This window comes from Piliocolobus tephrosceles, chromosome 1, assembly GCF_002776525.5.
Source record: "Piliocolobus tephrosceles isolate RC106 chromosome 1, ASM277652v3, whole genome shotgun sequence".
Classification (NCBI taxonomy): Eukaryota; Metazoa; Chordata; class Mammalia; order Primates; family Cercopithecidae; genus Piliocolobus; species Piliocolobus tephrosceles.
In genome coordinates, this window is record NC_045434.1 from 123,871,441 (window position 1) to 123,895,040 (window position 23,600).

A 23,600-nucleotide genomic window follows, 5' to 3' on the forward strand; every position below is an offset into this window, starting at 1 on the left:
TCATTCATTCATTTCACATTATTGAGCAGTTAAATGTACATGGTGTGCTGGCAGCGGCATAATCTATTTTAATGGATTGCATTAGGCAATAGTTTCTTTTCCCTGTATTTTTGTCATTCATTTGTTCATTCATTTCACATTTTTGAGCAGTTAAAATGTACATGGTGTGGTGGCAGCTGCTGTGTAGAATAAAAAGAACCATATAGCATTGATAACTTGCTCTCAGTATTAAGTTCTATTATACTGATCTCTACATGGTCAAGTCCTACCTATTCCTCAACTGTCAGCGTAAGTTTCTCTGTCTAAGAAGTCTTCTGTGATTTTCCTGAGAGGAAAATAACTTTTCCTTCTTCTGAAATCCTGTATGGAGAAAATGAAGACTTAAAGCATATGTATATGTTTGTCAGATGTCTACTATGTTAAGTGTACATAAATAATTATAAAACGTTATACCTTGACTCTTCACTACCTCCTTCCACATTAAGGAAGATAAAACAATATATAACTTTCAGAATATGTTGAAGATTATAGAGAATTCCTGTTAAGTTACTAAAGAAATGCATATAAAGGTATAATCTTTAAAAATTATTGCAACAATTTGATGTACAAGTTATCCCCATTTGCAAATGAGAAAACTCATGCTCAGAGAGTTTAAGTCCTTTGCCTAACATCTTAAAACCAGTAAAGTGAAGTCAGCAATTAAATATGAGCAATCAAACACCAGAGCTTGTACTCTTAACCTCAATGTTACGTTTTCTGAGTTAATACACTTAAAGGCTTTGGATGAGCAAGCACATTTGAGCACTTAATATTAGCATACATGAAAGTCTGGGTGAATGCACACACTAAATACATATATGCTATGTGTTATCTGACTGACTTATGCTAAATATAGACAGATTCTATAAAGCATCCTATCCTAGGTACATGGCTTATCGCTATTTTCCTCATTACTACAAGACAGAGGAAACTTTGATCTTCTTGAATCATGCCATCTTCCTCAATCCCTTTAAGTACATACTCTCAGCCCCCGCCATCTTTAAGGTGAATAAAGAATGGCTTCCTAGGAGAGGGTTGCCAACAAGCCCGTCCCTCCAGGACATAAAGCAGATCTTTTATCTATGGTATTCTCTGGTTTTCTTGATTAAAGTGTACCTCACTTGTAGCTGCAGGTGACAGAGATCAAATTATATCAGCTATTTTAGTGCTCAGATACCTACTGGGCAGGAAAACATTTAATGAATGCTTTTACGTATTTTTTCCTGTATTCATTGACTTTACTGTTACTGTTTCTGTATTATTGATATATAAAAACTGGTGAATAGCTAATATTTAATTACTTCTAATAGTTGTAATTAATAACTGATTTTTGTTCAATTTTAACAATTCAGTTTATAAACCATGATCTTATGCTCCATAAATAACTTTCTAACAGGGAGTAGTCAGAATTGGGACACTTTTCCTTCATGCTGCAACCTACAGTAATTTCATTTAATCCCATAATTTTCAGCATAATTATCAGTACAGTCATTTAGGAACAAAAAAAAACCAAAACAAAAACCATTTTCTTTTGGCCTTTTGGTCATTGTTGTTCAGTGTTACTATTTAAATCTTTTCATTTATATAGTGTTTATATTTCCAGTAAATGAGAGCCCCAGTAGATTCAGAAAGTGTTAAGTACTGACGCTACTTTCTTTATATGGGCTCTGTTCTCTTTTCATTCCCGGTTATAACTGTCTGTACCTGTATTCATGATGTGTGTATTTTCTCCCAGTGACTCTTTTGCAGTTATTAATGTATACCATTTCCATCACATCTTTCTTGTTCCATCACTGTATGCCAAAAGCCTATTTTTGAATCTTTTTCTTCTTTGTCCAGATCTCTTTCAAGGTAAGAAAGCGAAACAAATACGTTTAAGAGCAACAGTCTTTAAAAATCATAAAGATATCTTTTTCCTGTATAGTAAAACAGAACAATCTTTGTTTAAAATTTTATAAAAGGTGATATGTACTAAGTTTTTATGAAGATATTTTATTTGCTTGTAAGACAGCATGAAAGACTTGATTGAGGTTGTGGTTTCTTATGCTATTGAGGATTTTTGTAGCATATTTAAGTTTTTAGTAAGGATATGCTAATAAAAGTATATTTTCAGCACAAATGGCTAAATCACAGTTGCTTAAAATTGCAATAAAACTAGCTTCCTAATAATCACACATGAATTAGAAGAAAATAAATGTTACAGACTAGAACAGACAATGATTGAGTTAGAAAAGCTTGCCATAAACTCTGAGGAAGATTTAGGACAAGTCACTTTCCTTCTCTGAGTCATAGTTCCTCAATGACTACTAAGGTTGGGTAAGCCTTCAAAACTGCGTGATACTGTAAAACCCAACCTTTTCATCTGGACTTGAGAAGCCTCTTGAGGAGACAGTCAAGACTACTTTTTACTTTTTTTTCCCTAAACTAAAATTGGACTCCAAGAGAGATAATACTGTAGTCTTTTTCTAGCTGTGACTTCTTAACTGCTTTTTTCAGTCTTCAAATTACTCTGGCAAGGAGGCACTGATGTCATCAAGAGATGGGGTCAGTAGAACACCACCTTTTAAATTTCTAACCTGTTTTTATACGTAGATGGGATAGTCCTGGGTGTAAGATACTAAATGTGTTTTAGTCGTTTCCTCCACTGCCTTGGCCACTGGTCTTTTGTGCTTGTGGGAGATGACTGGAGCCTCATCTATGAGGCAGAGATAGAAATAGTCTTATAAATTTTTAGGAATCTGTTATGAATGAAGATAAATAAGGACTATGGAATTTAATGTAAGTACCTTCATTTAATTCAGAATATGCAAAAAGTATAAACTATACATTTTAAAACTTTTATATGGTAAAACCAATAATCTCCTGACATAGACTTCAGAAAATACTTGTAGGAAAGTTCTCAACTATGTTTTATTTCCAGCTTCCTGGTTATTATCATCCAACAAATAATTTTGAGCATCAGTTGTGTGAATTGTGTTCTGTTCTAAATTTGCTTCTCTTGAATCGTTTTGAAGCACTCGTGTGCAGAAGGAAACTTCTAGTAGATAAATAGCTATTTAAAATTATGTTTGGTATTAACTTATAAATATAAATAAATATTAAAAGCCTCAAAACATGAACATCACAGGTGTGGTTAAAAGGCGGAATGCTGCACAGCATTAAAAATTCAGTTATTTTTATTGATGTTATCATAGATTCCAGCTCAGTATAATAAAGGCTAGGCCAAGATGCATATTTAAGAATATTCAAAGTTAGTTCCAGATAGCCCTAAGCTATTAAAAACCTGTGGTGTAATCAGAGAAGCAGAGTCAGAAGTACATAGGAAGGGCTGTTAATGGATTATTAAGAGAAGCACAGAGGTATAAATAGGCAGATAATTATTGGAAGCTGAGGATGGCTTTTGGCTGTTTTGACTGCTTAATGGATCAGAACATGGAATTAGTCCCATTATGTTTTAAAGATACCAGCCATCTTTCTTGTCTCTTCTTATTATGATAGGGTCTGGAAGCAAAGGATAGAAGTTGTGGAACTCATACATATATGACACTTCCAACTTCGATTTCTTTATTCACATTTCTTTTCAACCTGACAGTTGATTCTGCCCAGTTTTCAGTAGACATTCTGCACCATTGGGGAAGATACTAAACTATATATTTTCCTACACTGGTGCTTATAGGGTAGGGAAACAAGGTTTTAAATCCATCTGATACATCTAAATTAGGTAGACTTTATAAATGATTATATAGAACATTAAATATCTAAGGAAATGCAATATTAATATTAGGAAAATATTTTAATTTTTAATGTAAATACTTTCTTACTTAATGCCATTATATATAGATTAATGTAATTTACCTAGCCTGATGAAACAGTGCTTATTCAATTAAACCAAACTCTAGCAAAACTAAGATAATGCAGTGGGAGTTTTAAGGGTTTCAGATAGATTTGTGTGTATGTGCTTTATTATTACTATTATTTTTTAACTGAGAAATAAATTAATTCAGATAGTTAAACTCATGAGTAGAAAATTCTTTAACAAGCATAGGTTACAATCCCAAATGCTGTGGATGGTTACCAATAAAAGAAGCAGGCATCTGTTCTCAGATGTGTGAAGAATGAAATGCCGCTTGTTTCATTACTCACTATAATATTTTTGGTGTCATACTATGGAGTCAAACTGTCTAGCCTCACTGATATTTGGAAAGAGGAATCATATTTCTCTTCCTCTAGAGAAATATCATGGATAAATATATCTTTAATAGTTTTTGGCCTTTAAGTAACAGTACTTAAGTTTTCATACAATTTTTATGGTCATGTCGAATCATGAAAGATTAACATTGATTAAGAATTCTATATTTTGCTCTTAGTGAAATTCATTGTTACGCTTTGTATTAAATACGAAAATTTAAAAAGTGTATGACTAGTGAAAACTCTAAGTTGTTTCCTTGTAGTTTAAAAAAATCGAATACACTTCTTTAACTTTATAACAACTATTTGGGGAAAAAGTATGACATAATTGTTTATCTGAATTAATTTTTGCTGCTTATGCATTTAAAAATAAACAGCACTATAAGAGAGTAACTTTGAAAGGTAAAAGGGGAATTAAATGACTAAAGATGAAAACAAGTGTAATTTTACTTTTAAGGAGAAATGTATGTGGAACTGTGGTTTACAATAATTGTTGACATATTCCCCTAAGTACTGTGTCTGTGATTTTTCATGATATCAATCATTTAAAGCAATTTAGGTAATAACATTCTGACATGCATTTCTGCTATTTTATTTATACCATTTGCCTATATCATTGTAATGCAGCACCTTTCTGATTTGGTACAGTAAATGCACTCTGTAATATCTATTATGGCATGGTCAAAGGATAATTTATTGTCAAATAGAAAAATAGGTCAACACTAATGTCACTTGATGATCAACCCCTACCCCTCAAAGTTTAATAAAACATCTCACCAGTATGCATTCCAGTGCAGTGGTTGATATTTTATTAGGACTACCTGGCTATAGCAGTAGTGTAATTACTGAGCTGTCAGAGTGATAAGTGGGATTAATGGCAGCCTGATGCACTTTAGTCTGCAGAGCGCTTAGAGAATTGCAAGATGGTATTATTATCAGAGTCTGCCCATTCTGGCATATTCATGACACCAAAGGAAAAAAGAATGCTACAATTCAGGTTTGCGTGGCCCTGCCTCATTAACATCTGACATTTTCAACAGCTGTTATTTGTGAACTAGCTCAATAATAAAAGGAGAATTATTTGGTAAAGAGGCTTAATAACCACAACTAAAAATCCTTGCATTGTCAATGCTGTTAAGTGAATCTGTTTATGTTGAATATAAGATTTCTCTGGAAGAACAGAAAAATACAGTGCACATTAATTTCATTCACTTACACCTGCTGACATTGTAACTTTATTTTTTAATTGTGTTATTATTCAAGTTGGGTGTTAGAAAAAAGAAAAGCAGAAAACTTGTGACTTCATAGGGATAACCAGAATCCATATGATGTGCCACATATATATATGTGTGTGTGTGTGTGTGTGCTTACTCCTGTGTAATGGCAGATATTTTTACAGCTGTTGAAAAGACTTTTTTTCAATAATAAGATGATATTTAAGTTGGCTTATTATTTCTTTTTAGCTATTTTATATTGCAGTGTAAAAGAAAATCCTTTCAAACCACTATTAATGCTCAGTGTATTTATCCACATGACAGTTACACATATAAATATCACCTCATTTTAACATCAAGGACCAAATAGGCCATACATTATGGAGATTTTTGTATTGTTTGCAATGTATGCTGCAGATTATACTTTGAAGAAATTATTTTGAACTCAACCATAGTGTTTTGGGGAAAAAACGTTAAGTATGAGCAGACAGGAATTCAACTAAATGATGGGTGTGAATCTAACAATGGCATTTACAGAAATGATAGGGGAGAGGTTTAATGACTACATTTCAGAGAGGACAATTGATTATGAAAAGCCTTTGGTACTCATTGTGTAAAATTTAATTTAGAGAGAAGGCTAAGGGCACAAACCAGAGAAAAGAGATCAGATTTAAAAACAAGATATTAATTAGGTACTGAGAAATTGGTTCAGACAATGAAGAGGGCTCTCTTACTCACAAAAGAATGACAAGGAGACTGGTATTGTTTTCATGAAGGAAATGAACCAAGGTCTTTACACATGGAAGTGTATAGAAAATGAGCTAGCTAGTCACCTTTGTCACTGAGCAATGTAGGATTCATTCTTAGTGAAATTCTTGGAGAATGCTGTTTTTCGGACACATGTGGCAGCAGTGTATTTTCCTTAGTTGTCTATCTCCACACTCATTTCTTTCTCCCACTCTCACTTTATACTAGACCAAATTCATTAGTTTACCTACCCTGTCACGTTCTTTTCTTTCCAGACACTGGTGCATACTTTTTCTATTCTTGGTTAATTATCCTGAGTGACCCTGCACTCAGAATCCCACTGTCGTTTGCTTTCCCAATGTCCACTCATTCTTTAAGCTTCTATTTCAGTATTATTCCTCCCAAGAAGCGTGTCCTGTCTATCTCCCTCCAGGACTACTGTCTTTCATCTGTGTTCCCTTAGCATGCTATATTTCACCCAAATTCTCACTGACCACATTGAACAGTGTGTGGCTTTTTCTGTGTCTGTACTTCATTCAAACTGCATGTTCTGTGATATCAGGACCATGGTGATCTTTTTCCAGCACTTTTATGTTCTTGTATCCCAGGTTCTGCCATGTAATGGAGGCTTATTAAATATGTATTAAATGAATGAATAAACGAAGAAAAACACATATAAGTTAATGTGCAAATAAAGGATGAGTCTGGCCATTGGTTTTAGTTGTCCTGAATGAATAATTATAGAATGTGGTTCTAACAATGTGGTTCCAACTATGAACACTAGAATCACTTCAGAGGCCCTTTTCAAAATGCAGATTCCCAGGCCAGTAACTTGGACTCAGTAGGGGCTCCTCTGTGAAGTCTGTGCCATTTATCAAGCTTCCCAGATGGTTCATAGGTGCAACAAAGTTCACATGTATCTCTGACCAGTTCCCCAGGAAGGACAGTCTGAGATGAGATTAATATGCAGGAAGTTTATATGCAGGTTAACATCTGTAGAAGAGTGAAGGAAGTGGGATTGAGCAAATAGTCACAAGAAATGCTTCAGTGGCTCCTTGCAGACTAGTTCCCCAAATATGGGAATGGGTAGCGATCCTCTAACCCCACTCACTGGCCTTGAATTGGATGTGTGCTGCTACTGGAAAGGAGGCTGACCTTGTTGGAGCCCATTCTCTTCAGCAGCAGAGGGAAGGCAGTTGTGGGAATAAAGCTTTGGTCTTGAAGAGGGTGGATCTGGGCTATGCTTTGAAGCATCTATTACAGAACTCAGTTGTCATGTGAATGGGATGGAGGCTGAAAGACTTCAGAAGATTGGAAAGAGAGAGAGAGGTAGAGAGGGAAGCTGGAAGGAAGGAAGTGTGGAAGAAAGGATATTTCAAGTGGTAAAATAAGACTTTACCTTTGATCTTTGCATTTGTGTAATAATTTTGGTCTAAAAGAATTACAAACCTTTTCATAAAAAACTGCATGCAAGTATTGTCAGCATAGTGAAGGATCAAACAAAACTGATAGAGTGAGGGAATGGTATGTCCTAAATAAGTATGATTCTCTTAAAATCAAGAAGGAACTCTGAGAGGAGGGGCAGTTACTAGCCAGCATAATTCTCATTTATGCATCCCAGGAGAAGTGCCAAAGGTGAAACACAGAAACTTTGTATTTATTGCTTAAAAATGTTTGTACCTAAAAATGATATAATTTTATTTATACTTACTAGACATGGACTCTGCGTGAGTATAAGGTAGAAAATATATAGATTATCTCACTTGTAGTTTCTTAACATAGTTATTTTATTTCCTAGATGCCTGAAATGTGCAGATGCCCCCTGTCAGAAGAGCTGTCCAACTAATCTTGATATTAAATCATTCATCACAAGTATTGCAAACAAGGTAAATTCAGATTATCTCCGCAAATGAAAATAATAACAGTATTTGATCTTGTTCTCTATTATTATCTGTGGGTACAACATACAGCTTGTCTTAGCAAATCCAGTTAAAGCATTAAATATGACTTCTATAGGCATTTAAAAATGTGGCACATTTATTAATTAAGCACTTCCAGGTTGTAATTTATCATGAAAATCCATGTTCATTGTTTTCTGTTTTGAAAATTAGTTTGTGTTAAAATTAATGATTTTTAAAATTCAGGACCCTGAATAGATTCACTTTAGTTTATACTTACTAAATACTCATAGACAGGAACTGTCATTGATCATCAAAACACATTTATGATTTGTGAAATATCTATGAAAGTATGCTTGGATAGTAAGTCTAGCACACAGATATATCAAGAGAATAGACTTTATCTATAAAATTCAGTTAATTTGTTTAAGATTTGAAATAATTCATAATGACTCATAGAGTTGTAGCAAAAAAAAATACAACAAAAATTAGAAAAAAACGGCTTATATGGGCTTGAGAAGAACAAAAGGAATTTTGATCTTTAACTTTTTAAAAACTCAATGTAAGTCTAAGTCCAGTTTTCATTCACAAAGTGAATGGTTGATTGATTGAATAATTAATAGTACCTATTGTTTTTGTGAAGAGGGCATTGTGAGCTCTTGCCCAAGTGTCTAATCCTTTAAGGATGAGCAAAGGCTGAAGAAAGTCTCCAATAAAGATACAGAGAATCCTTTCACAACGTTTAACACTAATTTTCTAAAATGCTGTAAAAATACCTTAACTCCTACTCCTTCAACAGCCAGGTACCTTTTTACATATAAAGATTTTTTCTTAATATTTCAAGTACTTAAAATAGTTAATTTAGGAGAAAAGTGATAAATACTTTTATATCAATTTAGGGTTTTGAAAGAATTTAAAAATTATTCCTGCATTGTCAGATTTATTAGGATTTGAAGTCTGGTTTGAACTTTTAGATAAACCACTTATTGTGAAACTGGGGAAAATTACCTCCTTACTTTCACTTATGAAGGGAAAGGTAGCATCTAACTTACAGAGTTGCAGTATAAACTGAATAATATTTTTCTTTGAAAATGTCTAATATAGTGGTTACTCAACAATTTTTATGTGGAATTATTAGTTTCCCTAGTCATTCAATATGGTAAATACTATAGAAGTGATTGCTGTTCTTGAAATAAATTACTATTTATAAAATCATATTTTTAATAAAGATCTCATCAGAAAAGGAGTGTCCAAAGTTTAAAGTCTAAAGTATTTTCGCTAAACATGTATCTAAGTTAACACTCTTCATATCAAGCATGAGGAAATATGAGAATTATGATGAACTATCTTAGAAGATCCATGCTTCCCGAGGTTTTTCGTAGATATTTCAGAATCAGTAGTTATTTTGAGTACACACTTCATTTATTCAGGGTCTACACAATATGTAGAAAAAAAGACAAAAGGGATTCTTAGAGAAGCTTATAAAATGTCTAAGCAAGATCACAGTCATCTCTATTTTTGGAAATCCACTTTGTGTTTCATTAATTTGTTCATATTCTTTTCCTAATGGGACATTGTGCTTATCTAAAATATTTTTATATGAATATGAGATATTTGAAGATGATTAATTGAGAAGATAATATGTTGTTAAATATTAAAAAAAAAAACTCTCGTAATTTTTTGTTGGAGAATCACTGTAGCAATCATAAAAGGTCAAAAATTGTTGTTCTTTAAAGCCTGCAGCTTTTTAGATATTTACCAGCTGTGTACAATGTAGTCTGTCCCACATTGCTTTGCCAGTGGACCTCAACACAGGAGGGGGGTTCTTTCCAGGTTGAGAGGGTAATTGAATCGCCAGACTCAATGAGCCTTGCGCCTCTTTGAGAAAAGGATGTCACTTGTTTTGTATTGTGTTAGGCTTCTGAGATTCAGTGGAGTTGAGGCCAATACTTCCATTCTTCATTTTCTTGCAAACTGGATTACAGCTCTAGTTTTGAAAGGTACACTCAATGCTATTGTCCCCCCTCAGTCAGTTTTTCTCTGTTTGGTTTGTGCAGGCTGTTGTTTGCAATTGTATTTCTCAATTGGAAGTACACATTTCAGATTCATCAAACTGTGAATACTGGGTTATATTTCTTGATAGATTTTCTTGTAAAAAACACTACTTTATATGAGAATGCATGCGATCGGTCTGTAAATATAGTGAAATAAATGGCTGTTTTAAACAGTGTTTCTTGATTTCGTGATCCTTTATTTAAAACAATAGAGATATGTTCTCTTTAAAACTTTTACATCAAATTGTAAGCCATCGATTTTCCATGATTTTGCATCTGTTTATAAAATCTGTGTACTCAGATTAATGTGGCTTTTGTGTATAGATAAATAAATGTATAATATATGTTACAGAAAAGCTGACTAAATGACATGATATAAAAGAAAAGTTTTTTATTTGTGATAGATCCTTATTAAAAGTAACTGGAAGTTAAAGGAATAACAAAATCGAAGTAGCAGAAATTATTGATAATAATATTTGCATTTATAAGAAAGTTACCTTGATATGTTTGTGTTTGTATGTGTGTACGTATGTATGTATGATCGAGAGGGATCTATATTGTATATATATTGTACACACACATATATATTACAGCTGTTACAAAGCAGAAAAGCATGGTATGTTCTTCCATTTGTTAGTGTCCTCTTTTATTTCCCTGAGCAGTGGTTTGTAGTTCTCCTTGAAGAAGTCCTTTACATCCCTTGTAAGTTGGATTCCTAGGTATTTTATTCTCTCTGAAGCAATTGTGAATGGAAGTTCATTCATGATTTGGCTCTCTGTTTGTCTGTTACTGGTGTATAAGAATGCTTGTGATTTTTGCACATTAATTTTGTATCCTGAGACTTTGCTGAAGTTGCTTATCAGCTTAAGGAGATTTTGGGCTGAGACAATGGGGTTTTCTAAATATACCATGCTCATGGATAGGAAGAATCAATATCGTGAAAATGGCCATACTGCCCAAGGTTATTTATAGATTCAATGCCATCCCCATCAAGCTACCAATGAGTTTCTTCACCGAATTGGAAAAAATGGCTTTAAAGTTCATATGGAACCAAAAAAGAGCCCGCATTGCCAAGACAATCCTAAGTCAAAAGAACAAAGCTGGAGGCATCACACTACCTGACTTCAAACTATACTACAAGGCTACAGTAACCAAAACAGCATGATACTGGTACCAAAACAGAGATATAGACCAATGGAACAGAACAGAGTCTTCAGAAATAATACCACACATCTACAGCCATCTGATCTTTGACAAACCTGAGAGAAACAAGAAATGGGGAAAGGATTCCCTACTTAATAAATGGTGCTGGGAAAATTGGCTAGCCATAAGTAGAAAGCTGAAACTGGATCCTTTCCTTACTCCTTATATGAAAATTAATTCAAGATGGATTAGAGACTTAAATGTTAGACCTAATACCGTAAAAACCCTAGAAGAAAACCTAGGTGGTACCATTCAGGACATAGGCATGGGCAAGGACTTCATGTCTAAAACACTAAAAGCAATGGCAGCAAAGGCCAAAATTGACAAATGGGATATGATTAAACTAAGGAGCTTCTGCACAGCAAAAGAAACTACCATCAGAGTGAACAGGCAACCTACAGAATGGGAGAAAATTTTTGCAATCTACTCATCTGACAAAGGGCTAATATCCAGAATCTAAAAAGAACTCAAACAAATTTACAAGAAAAAAACAAACAACCCCATCAAAAAGTGGGCAAAGGATATGAACAGACATTTCTCAAAAGAAGACATTCATACAGCCAACAGACACATGAAAAAATGCTATCATCACTCGCCATCAGAGAAATGCAAATCAAAACCACAATGAGATACCATCTCACACCAGTTTTAATGGCAATCATTAAAAAGTCAGGAAACAACAGGTGCTGGAGAGGATGTGGAGAAATAGGAACACTTTTACACTGTTGGTGGGATTGTAAACTAGTTCAACCATTATGGAAAACAGTATGGCGATTCCTCAAGGATCTAGATCTAGATGTACCATATGACCCAGCCATCCCACTACTGGGTATATACCCAAAGGATTATAAATCATGCTGCTCTAAAGACACATGCACACGTATGTTTATTGCGGCACTATTCACAATAGCAAAGTCTTGGAATCAACCGAAATGTCCATCTGTGACAGACTGGATTAAGAAAATGTGGCACATATACACCATGGAATATTATGCAGCCATAAAAAAGGATGAGTTTGCATCCTTTGTAGGGACATGGATGCAGCTGGAAACCATCATTCTTAGCAAACTATCACAAGAACAGAAAACTAAACACCGCATGTTCTCACTCATAGGTGGGAACTGAACAATGAGATCACTTGGACTCGGGAAGGGGAACATCACACATCAGGGCCTATCATGGGGATGGGGGAGGGGGGAGGGATTGCATTGGGAGTTATACCTGATATAAATGACGAATTGATGGGTGCTGACGAGTTGATGGGTGCAGCACACCAACATGGCACAAGTATACATATGTAACAAACCTGCACATTATGCACATGCACCCTAGAACTTAAAGTATAATAATAAAATTTAAAAAAAAAGGCAGAAATGTAAGCAGAAATGTAACCCATAGATTTGGTGTCTTCTGCTTTCCAGTTTGCCTTTTAGTTTCAATGGCTGAATGGTTTATACTCTTATCAATCAAAGTATTGATCATTTCCAGAATAATTTTCTAAAGCTTTGCTGAAATTCTGACTTCCTTGCTCAATAACTGTAGTTGCTCCCCAATGCCTAGAAGCTAATGTCCAAATACATAATCTACTATGTAAGTTGATTGGGTTTTCTCCTATTATATTAAAGAAGTAAGTAGAAGAAAAAAATGTTAGAAAGTTCATAATTTATCACCCAGTAGCTTTTAAAAATGTAAAGATTTAGTTATATGCAACAAAAAGCAGTGATAAGATTTCAGGTTTCCCTTGGTACACGAGGTCAGTTCCTTCATCTTTATTGTTGAATAATAAGTATTTACCTCTCTATCCATTTCAAGAGTATTGACTTATCTATCTGCCATAAGATGGTGCTCAACAGAACAAAGCTTTAAAAGAAAACAAAACAAAACCTCTATCTCCTTTGACCAGCATGTCTCCAAAGTTACAGAATTACAGTTAGGAGGAATATTTTAGAAAATGTCCATAATAGACAAGTATATAGAAACAGAAAATAGATAAGTGATTTCCTGGGACTTGGTTTGGAGATTTGGGCAGAAATAGGTGAGGAGTATTTATAAAAGTGGGTAATGACTACCAGTGGTGATGGAGTATCTGTTTTGAGTTCCAAAAATCAGTGTTCTAAATTAATTGGTGTACATATGATATGTGAATTATATCTTAATAAAGCTCTACATGCACACACATGCACACACAGACACCCACTTCTATCTCTGTTACGTTCTTAGAAGGTACACAAGCTATAATCCTTCAGAGTTGCAGAGTTGAGTATGCCATGTGATTTAAATAAGTAATTCTGAACTCATGTGCCACTTTTCATTACAGATGACCTGCCAATTTTGGCGTATGTATTATGGGTTGGTTTGTGTCATTTCGAATATCAGTGTGAGTGGGTTTTGTGTCATAGAATAAGGTTTAATTCTAAATGTGAATAATTTAATTCTAAATAATTCTAAATAATTTAATTCTAAATGTGAATAAGTCACATTTTTGTCCATTATTTCAATGTCGCAATTTCCATGTGGAAGCAGTTCTTCTTGGAATAAATAAAATTTTATTCAGAAAGGGTTTTTTGTTGTTGTTGTTGTTGTTGCCAGACTATCTTAATTTTTGTTTCTGAACTATTTTTATTTCCATTTTTTAACTTTTGAGAAGTTTTTTCACTAACTGTAGAATTCAGGCTTGGCAATGATTATTATTATTTTTCCACCTCATAGAACTTACCATTTTGGGGCCTTTTATCCTACAGTGCTACTATTGAAAAATGAATGGAAGTCTAATTACTGTTCATTTGAGTTTAATATGCCTTTGTTGTGCTGTTTTAAAGATCTTTTAGTTTTTGATGTTCAACAATTTTATCATGATTTATCTAAGTCCATATTTCTTTTTACTTATCCTACTTATTTTTCTTTGGGATTATCGAAACTGGATTGATTTCTTTCATCATTTTGGGAAATAACTCACTGTCTCTCTTTCTTTATGAAGCTTTTATTAGATACATGTTAAATCTTTTTACTTTGTTCTCAATGACTCATGTTTCATACATTTGTCTTTTTTATTTTTAATGTGGGGGTTTCATTATAGATAATTTCCTTCAATTCTACTTGGAAGTTTACTAATAATTTCTTCACCAGTTTCAAATATGCTGTTAAAATGTTCCATTGAGTTTTGAGCTACAATTATATCTTTCATTTCTGAGAGTTTTTTGGTGTTTTTTTTTTCTAATCTGCCAGCTTTTTATTAATCTTTTCGAGCCTTTTATTATTTTTTTATTTTAATTTTTTTTTTGAGACGGATCTTTGCTCTGTCACCCAGACTGGATGGAGTGCAGTGGTGCGATCTCCACTCACTGCAAGCTCTGCCTCCCGGGTTCACGCCATTCTCCTGCCTCAGCCTCCCGAGTAGCTGGGACCACAGGCGCCCGCCGCCACGCCTGGCTAATTTTTTTTTTTTTTTTTGTATTTTTATTAGAGACGGGGTTTCACTGTGTTAGCTGGGATGGTCTTGATCTCCTCACCTCGTGATCCTCCCGCCTCGGCCTCCCAAAGTGCTGGGATTACATGCCTGAGCCACCGTGCCTGGCCGCCTTTTATTTCTTAAAACTTAAAATACTCATTTTCATATTCTGTCAATTTTACTATTCAAAGTCTCTGTGAGTCTGATGATACTGTCTGTGCTATCTGTTGCCTCCACTGAGTGCTTTGTGTTCCCTTGTACGTTCATTGAATTATTATTATTATTATTTTTTTACTCTGCTCATTTGTGTTGATGCCTTATTGGAGGAAATTCTCTGAGAACCGTGAAGAATGCATGTTTCTTTACAAGGGATTTATATTTGTTTCCCTCAGGTAGTGGCTTTACCGCTAGTCCTCTGGGACCACCTTAAACTAAATTCCACACTTGATGTTTTTTTTTTTAAGTCACCAAGATTATGTGAATAAGGCAAAAAATAAAAATTATAAATTGTATTTGCTAAGGACATTATTTTCCCTCTTTTTCTTGTGTACCCAAGTTTAAGACTGAAAAGTTTCTGTGCAATTCCAGGTGGGACCTAGGTAGGATTAATTTTAATTTCTCTTTCTGATGACGTGGACTTACGCAATCTTAGCTTTATTATTGAGTCTTATGTTAGACTCAGACTTTAGATGGACCTTGGATTTTGTTTTTTAAAACGTTTGTTCTCAGAGACCCTTAAAACAGAAGCCTTTGTTTACATGGTTTGGCAAATGCCTTTAAGATGATTCCCATTGATTTCTCTGGTCTACTACTGCCTTGTTATTTTCAGTCCTTGGACATGCCTATTCATGGGTACATTTAAGATGACTTAAAAACTACTTTCCTATAATTTATTTTCTAATTAGAAGAGTCATAGCAGATAATTAGTTTTCAGTATGCCCTGGAAAAGTGCAATAGATATTTAAGAATGAGTGGATAGTCTAGATCGACAAAAATCCAGAGGTTTTGTAGGAAAATATAGGAATAGTAATTGGGGAGATATATGGAAGAAAGAAACTTTAAAAAATAAGACAAAAATGTGTGTTATATCAGATACTGATACTATAAAGCTACTGTAATCAAAACAATGTAGTATTGGTGCAGGAATATACATTTCTCAAACAGATGAGAATCTATAAATATACCCAAGTAAATATGAGTATGTAATATATAATAAGGAGGACATTTCAATTCAGTGGAAAATGAATGACTTCTTCAATAAGTAGTTCCGGAATAATTTTGACTTTACTTTTAGAATCGTTCATAGGTTATCTCCTAGAATACCTTTCAGATGGACTAACCTTCTACATATTAAAAATATGTATTTAAGTACAATTTTAATTACATTCAGCTATAAAGTGTAGGAGAGCAAATTTGACTACCTGCATTTTAAAAATGTATTTTAAAATAAAAAACTAACCACACTTGAGACCAAGTGAAAAATTGTTTGCCATACATATTTCAGTCCACGTGTTAACGTCTTCGTTAATCAAAGAGCTCCTGAAAATTTGGATAACTCAGTGCAGGCATGGGCAAAGATTTTACTATTATAGAAGTCATCGAAGTGACTATTAATCATATTGAAGTTAGCCTACTTGCATATTAGTCAGCAAGAAGTAAGTGCAAAGATGAGATACCAGTTTTCTCTCATTAAATTGTTGAAGTTGAAAAGTAAACCCCTATGTTACTCAGGAGGAAGGAAGGAACTTTTATGTGGTGGGTATATACTTGAGAATTAAAAATAGATGCACTATTTCACCAGCATGCTTTATTAATTTGTTGTACCTAGAGAAATAAAGTAATTACAATGTAAAAGGACACATATACAAGGATTTTGTTTAAAGCAATTATAGCGTCGTTTGAAGTAGTGAAAAATTGGTAAAGACTAGTATCAGCTCAATCTATTAGATTATATTTATATTATGGAAGGTTAAGAAGCAATTCTTAAAAGTGCGTTTTGTATTTATTGGTCTAAAAGTATATTTGTAGTAAGTGAAAAAGGACAAAATGCATAGTAATGTGAATAGCATGACAGTATTTTTAGAAAAAAAGTTCATCTGTATATAAACAAAAAAGGGGAGGATGTAATTTAACTTTAGTTTCTTCATTTGATTGAGGTTAGTGTAGGGTGAAGCTAGGTTTCTAACATTTTCCTTATAAATGTCTAAATTACTTTGCTTCTTCTAATGAACATATGTTTTATAATAAAAATAATATAGTAAAATTCAGTAGTAAAATTAAATGAAATAAAACTGAGAGGTTTTACAATAGCACATGACAGACCCTATTCTGAGTTTTCATTGTGGTATAAAGAGTGAATGAACGATCAAGATTTTTCCCCCAAATGGCTAAAATAGTTCCAAATATGTTTCTTGAATAATTGTTCTAGTATACTAATGCCACCTTTATTGCCTATTTAATTCCATATTTATTTTGATCTGTTTTCAAATCTTCTTTGTCCTACCTATCTATATGTAACAGGACCAAGCTTTTTTAAGTCCTATGCTGTGTAGTGTATTTTGTTACTAACTAAAAGTAGCTCCTTGATATTACATGTATTTTCAAAGTATCCTAGCTTTTTTCTGCATGTAAAACTAGCTTTGTAAACTGAAAAAGTTCTACAGAATAAATATTGAGCACCATATTCAGACTATAATAAAATATTAATTTCTAATTATTAATGTAAATGTATGCACACTTTGACTCATTCATTTATCACTAATGTTACTGTAGTTAATGTAACTATTAACAAAATTTTCCAGAATCCAGACTTTAATTTTAATAAATAACTTCCTAGTCTTGAATTTGGCAAATGGTGGAATACTAAATTTACTAGAGTTAAAGACAAAGGACTGGAGTATTATTTTTAAAATAGCACATCTTAATTAATATATGGTGTGAAGAGGATAGATGGATATAACATTATATATTGAATTATTAATGCTTATATAAAATCTATCTTGTTTCTGTTTATATATATATATATATATATATATATATATAAAAAACCTCACAAGATTACATTTTTTCTTGTTTTTTTTTTTTTTTTTTTTTTTTGAGACAGAGTCTCGCTCTGTCGCCAGACTGGAGTGCAGTGGCTCAATCTTGGCTCACTGCAAGCTCCTCCTCCTGGGTTCAAGCGATTCTCCTGCTTCAGCCTCCCGAGTAGCTGGGACTACAAGTGTGTGCCACCACACCTGGCTAACTTTTTGTCTTTTAGTAGCGATGAGGTTTCACCGTGTTAGCTAGGATAGTCTCGATCTCCAGACCTCATGATCCACCTGCCGCGGCCTACCAAAGTGCTAGGATTATGGCTCCTGGCTCATTTTTACTTTTAACCACAACTGATACAATGTGTAATGGTCAGTGATTTTATTCACATTTGCTTTAATAGACGAAATTCAGATTTGAAAAGCCTGTAGCTCAAAGCAAATGTTAGTCCATTGTAAGTTATAAAATGTAAACTACTTAAGATCCAAGAGTCATGTTAGTATAAATGAGAAAGGATTTTTATTATACATCTTAAGCTAATTTTTATATGAAACAAGTAACATATTGTTTGTGGTTGTGTGTAGTATAGACAAATTTAAACATATGCTTTTGTAAATATTTGATAAAATTTAAATTATTTTTAAAACACACTAATGACATAAAAACTAAATAAATATATGTAAATTAAATTGGAATCACAACTGTTTTCTTTTACAATATTAAGACAGGGAAAAATCTGTATAAAGAAACACATACAATACTAGTTTGAATATTTTTTAATATTAGTAAGTAAAAGTCAGTGTAACAGAATATAGACAAAAAGAAAATGTATTTGAACTAGGCATCTCATTGTATAGAAATTTGAAATGCAGCAAAGCTAATCACACAGTTGCTTGATAGTATAACTGAATTTTCTAGATTTCTTGTTCAATGTGCCTTTGTATTACACTATACTATCGATATTAACAAATATGCAGATTATGAGCTATTATTAAAATATAAAAGGCTGGAACATTTGCTATCATGACCAAATTTTATAAATGCTATTAACATCTTGAATGTTGGGTAAAAAGTATAATGTAATAGACATCATGTTAAAGAAATTTGGGTTTAGTTTTTTTGAAAACTACTTTGAAAAATTAAAAATATTAAAGTAAATTATTAGAATCGATACTAATTATATTTTGAAGCTATTAATGGGTTTAAATTAATGTACTTAGAATGGAGACTTTTTTTGAAAAACCTTTTTATATCCACTGTAGAATATAATTAACACACTGTACTATGCATCACAGCAGTCTGTCAATTAAGGAATTACTCATATTCTTATCAATAAAGAGCAAACTTTCACTTTATAGTCTGACTTTTGTATCGAACAAATGGTGTGATATTACAGTCTAGATTTTTTTTTTTTTTTATTATACTTTAAGTTCTAGGGTACATGTGCATAACGTGCAGGTTACATATGTATACATGTGCCATGTTGGTGTGCTGCACCCATCAACTCGTCAGCACCCATCAATTCATCATTTATATCAGGTATAACTCCCCAATGCAATCCCTCCCCCCTCCCCCCTCCCCATGATAGGCCCCAGTGTGTGATGTTCCCCTTCCCGAGTCCAAGTGAGCTCATTGTTCAGTTCCCACCTATGAGTGAGAACATGCGGTGTTTGGTTTTCTCTTCTTGTGATAATTTGCTAAGAATGATGGTTTCCAGCTGCATCCATGTCCCTACAAAGGACGCAAACTCATCCTTTTTTATGGCTGCATAGTATTCCATGGTGTATATGTGCCACATTTTCTTAATCCAGTCTGTCACTGATGGACATTTGGGTTGATTCCAAGTCTTTGCTATTGTGAATAGTGCCGCAATAAACATACGTGTGCATGTGTCTTTGTAGTAGCATAATTTATAATCCTTTGGGTATATACCCAGTAGTGGGATGGCTGGGTCATATGGTACATGTAGTTCTAGATCCTGGAGGAATCGCCATACTGTTTTCCATAATGGTTGAACTAGTTTACAATCCCACCAACAGTGTAAAAGTGTTCCTATTTCTCCACATCCTCTCCAACACCTGTTGTTTCCTGATTTTTTAATGATTGCCATTCTAACTGGTGTGAGATGGTATCTCATTGTGGTTTTGATTAGCATCTCTCTGATGGCGAGTGATGATGAGCATTTTCTCATGTGTCTGTTGGCTGTATGAATGTCTTCTTTTGAGAAATGTCTGTTCATATCCTTTCCCCACTTTTTGATGGGGTTGTTTGTTTTTTTCTTGTATATTTGTTTGAGTTCTTTGTAGATTCTGGAAATGAGCCCTTTGTCAGATGAGTAGACTGCAAAAATTTTCTCCCATTCTGTAGGTTGCCTGTTCACTCTGATGGTAGTTTCTTTTGCTGTGCAGAAGCTCTTTAGTTTAATGAGATCCCATTTGTCAATTTTGGCTTTTGCTGCCGTTGCTTTTGGTGTTTTAGACATGAAGTCCCTGCCCATGCCTATGTCCTGAATGGTACTACCTAGATTTTCTTCTAGGGTTTTTATGGTATTAGGTCTAACATTTAAGTCTCCAATCCATCTTGAATTAATCTTCGTATAAGGAGTGAGGAAAGGATCCAGTTTCAGCTTTCTACTTATGGCTAGCCAATTTTCCCAGCACCATTTATTAAATAGGGAATCCTTTCCCCATTTCTTGTTTCTCTCAGGTTTGTCAAAGATCAGATGGCTGTAGATGTGTGGCATTATTTCTGAGGGCTCCGTTCTGTTCCATTGGTCTATATCTCTGTTTTGGTACCAGTACCATGCTGTTTTGGTTACTGTAGCCTTGTAGTATAGATTGAAGTCAGGTAGCGTGACGCCTCCGGCTTTGTCCTTTTGACTTAGGATTGTCTTGGCAATGCGGGCTCTTTTTTGGTTCCATATGAACTATAAAGCAGTTTTTTCCAATTTGGTGAAGAAACTCATTGGTAGCTTGATGGGGATGGCATTGAATCTATAAATAACCTTGGGCAGTATAGCCATTTTCACGATATTGATTCTTCCTATCCATGAGCATGGTATGTTCTTCCATTTGTTGGTGTCCTCTTTGATTTCACTGAGCAGTGGTTTGTAGTTCTCCTTGAAGAGGTCCTTTACATCCCTTGTAAGTTGGATTCCTAGGTATTTTATTCTCTTTGAAGCAATTGTGAATGGAAGTTCATTCCTGATTTGGCTCTCTGCTTGTCTGTTACTGGTGTATAAGAATGCTTGTGATTTTTGCACATTAATTTTGTATCCTGAGACTTTGCTGACGTTGCTTATCAGCTTAAGAAGATTTTGGGCTGAGATGATGGGGTTTTCTAAATATACAGTCATGTCATCTGCAAACAGGGACAATTTGACTTCTTCTTTTCTCAACTGAATACCCTTGATTTCTTTCTCTTGCCTGATTGCCCTAGCCAGAACTTCCAACACTATGTTGAATAGGAGTGGTGAGAGAGGGCATCCCTGTCTTGTGCCAGTTTTCAAAGGGAATTTTTCCAGTTTTTGCCCATTCAGTATGATATTAGCTGTGGGTTTGTCATAAATAGCTCTTATTATTTTGAGGTACGTTCCATCAATACCAAATTTGTTGAGCGTTTTTAGCATGAAGGGCTGTTGAATTTTGTCAAAAGCCTTTTCTGCATCTATTGAGATAATCATGTGGTTCTTGTCTTTGGTTCTGTTTATATGCTGGATTACGTTGATTGATCTGCGAATGTTGAACCAGCCTTGCATCCCAGGGATGAAGCCCACTTGATCATGGTGGATAAGCTTTTTGATGTGCTGCTGAATCCGGTTTGCCAGTATTTTATTGAGGATTTTTGCATCGATGTTCATCAGGGAGATTGGTCTAAAATTCTCTTTTTTTGTTGTGTCTCCGCCATGCTTTTGTATCAGGATGATGTTGACCTCATAAAATGAGTTAGGGAGGATTCCCTCTTTTTCTATTGATTGGAATAGTTTCAGAAGGAATGGTACCAGCTCCTCCTTGTACCTCTGGTAGAATTCAGCTGTGAATCCATCCGGTCCTGGGTTTTTTTTGGTGGGTAGGCTATTAATTGTTGCCTCAATTTCAGAGGCTGCTATTGGTCTATTCAGGGATTCAACTTCTTCCTGGTTTAGTCTTGGAAGAGTGTAAGTGTCCAGGAAATTATCCATTTCTTCTAGATTTTCTAGTTGATTTGCGTAGAGGTATTTATAGTATTCTCTGAAGGTAGTTTTGTATTTCTGTGGGGTCGGTGGTGATATCCCCTTTATCATTTTTTATTGCGTCTATTTGATTCCTCTCTCTTTTCTTCTTTATTAGCCTTGCTAGCGGTCTGTCAATTTTGTTGATCTTTTCAAAAAACCAACTCCTGGATTCATTGATTTTTTGGAGGGTTTTTTGTGTCTCTATCTCCTTCAGTTCTGCTCTGATCTTAGTTATTTCTTGCCTTCTGCTAGCTTTTGAATGTGTTTGCTCTTGCCTCTCTAGTTCTTTTAATTGTGATGTTAGAGGGTCAAATTTAGATCTTTCCTGCTTTCTCTTGTGGGCACTTAGTGCTATAAATTTCCCTCTACACACTGCTTTAAATGTGTCCCAGAGATTCTGGTATGTTTTATCTTTGTTCTCATTGGTTTCAAAGAACATCTTTATTTCTGCCTTCATTTCGTTATGTAACCAGTAGTCATTCAGGAGCAGGTTGTTCAGTTTCCATGTAGTTGAGCGGTTTTGATTGAGTTTCTTAGTCCTGAGTTCTAGTTTGATTGCACTGTGGTCAGAGAGACAGTTTGTTATAATTTCTGTTCTTTTACATTTGCTGAGGAGTGCTTTACTTCCAATTATGTGGTCAATTTTGGAATAAGTGTGATGTGGTGCTGAGAAGAATGTATATTCTGTTGACTTGGGGTGGAGAGTTCTATAGATGTCTATTAGGTCCGCTTGGTGCAGAGATGAGTTCAATTCCTGGATATCCTTGTTAACTTTCTGTCTCGTTGATCTGTCTAATGTTGACAGTGGAGTGTTGAAGTCTCCCATTATTATTGTATGGGAGTCTAAGTCTCTTTGTAAGTCTCTAAGGACTTGCTTTATGAATCTGGGTGCTCCTGTATTAGGTGCATATATATTTAGGATAGTTAGCTCTTCCTGTTGGATTGATCCCTTTACCATTATGTAATGGCCTTCTTTGTCTCTTTTGATCTTTGATGGTTTAAAGTCTGTTTTATCAGAGACTAGGATTGCAACCCCTGCTTTTTTTTGTTCTCCATTTGCTTGGTAGATCTTCCTCCATCCTTTTATTTTGAGCCTATGTATGTCTCTGCATGTGAGATGGGTCTCCTGAAGACAGCAGACTGATGGGTCTTGACTCTTTATCCAGTTTGCCAGTCTGTGTCTTTTAATTGGAGCATTTAGTCCATTTACATTTAAGGTTAATATTGTTATGTGTGATCTTGATCCTGCCATTATGATATTAACTGGTTATTTTGCTCATTAGTTGATGCAGTTTCTTCCTAGGCTCGATGGTCTTTACATTTTGGCATGTTTTTGCAGTGGCTGGTACCGGTTGTTCCTTTCCATGTTTAGGGCTTCCTTCAGGGTCTCTTGTAAGGCAGGCCTGGTGGTGACAAAATCTCTAAGCATTTGCTTATCTGTAAAGAATTTTATTTCTCCTTCACTTATGAAACTTAGTTTGGCTGGATATGAAATTCTGGGGTTAAAATTCTTTTCTTAAAGAACATTGAATATTGGCTCCCACTCTCTTCTGGCTTGTAGAGTTT

The 23,600-nt window shown here is 34.4% G+C and overlaps 1 protein-coding gene across 3 annotated transcripts in view; it reads left to right on the plus strand.

Moving 5' to 3' along the window:
* The window catches only part of DPYD (dihydropyrimidine dehydrogenase), an 875,732-nt gene that overhangs the window by 189,906 nt on the left and 662,226 nt on the right, over positions 1-23,600 (plus strand). For all 3 annotated transcript variants that reach the window (XM_023231016.1, XM_023231017.2, XM_023231018.2), the window contains exon 4: positions 7,987-8,074. In XM_023231016.1, the coding sequence (XP_023086784.1) occupies positions 7,987-8,074 (88 nt within the window). The remainder of the gene's footprint in view (positions 1-7,986; positions 8,075-23,600) is intronic.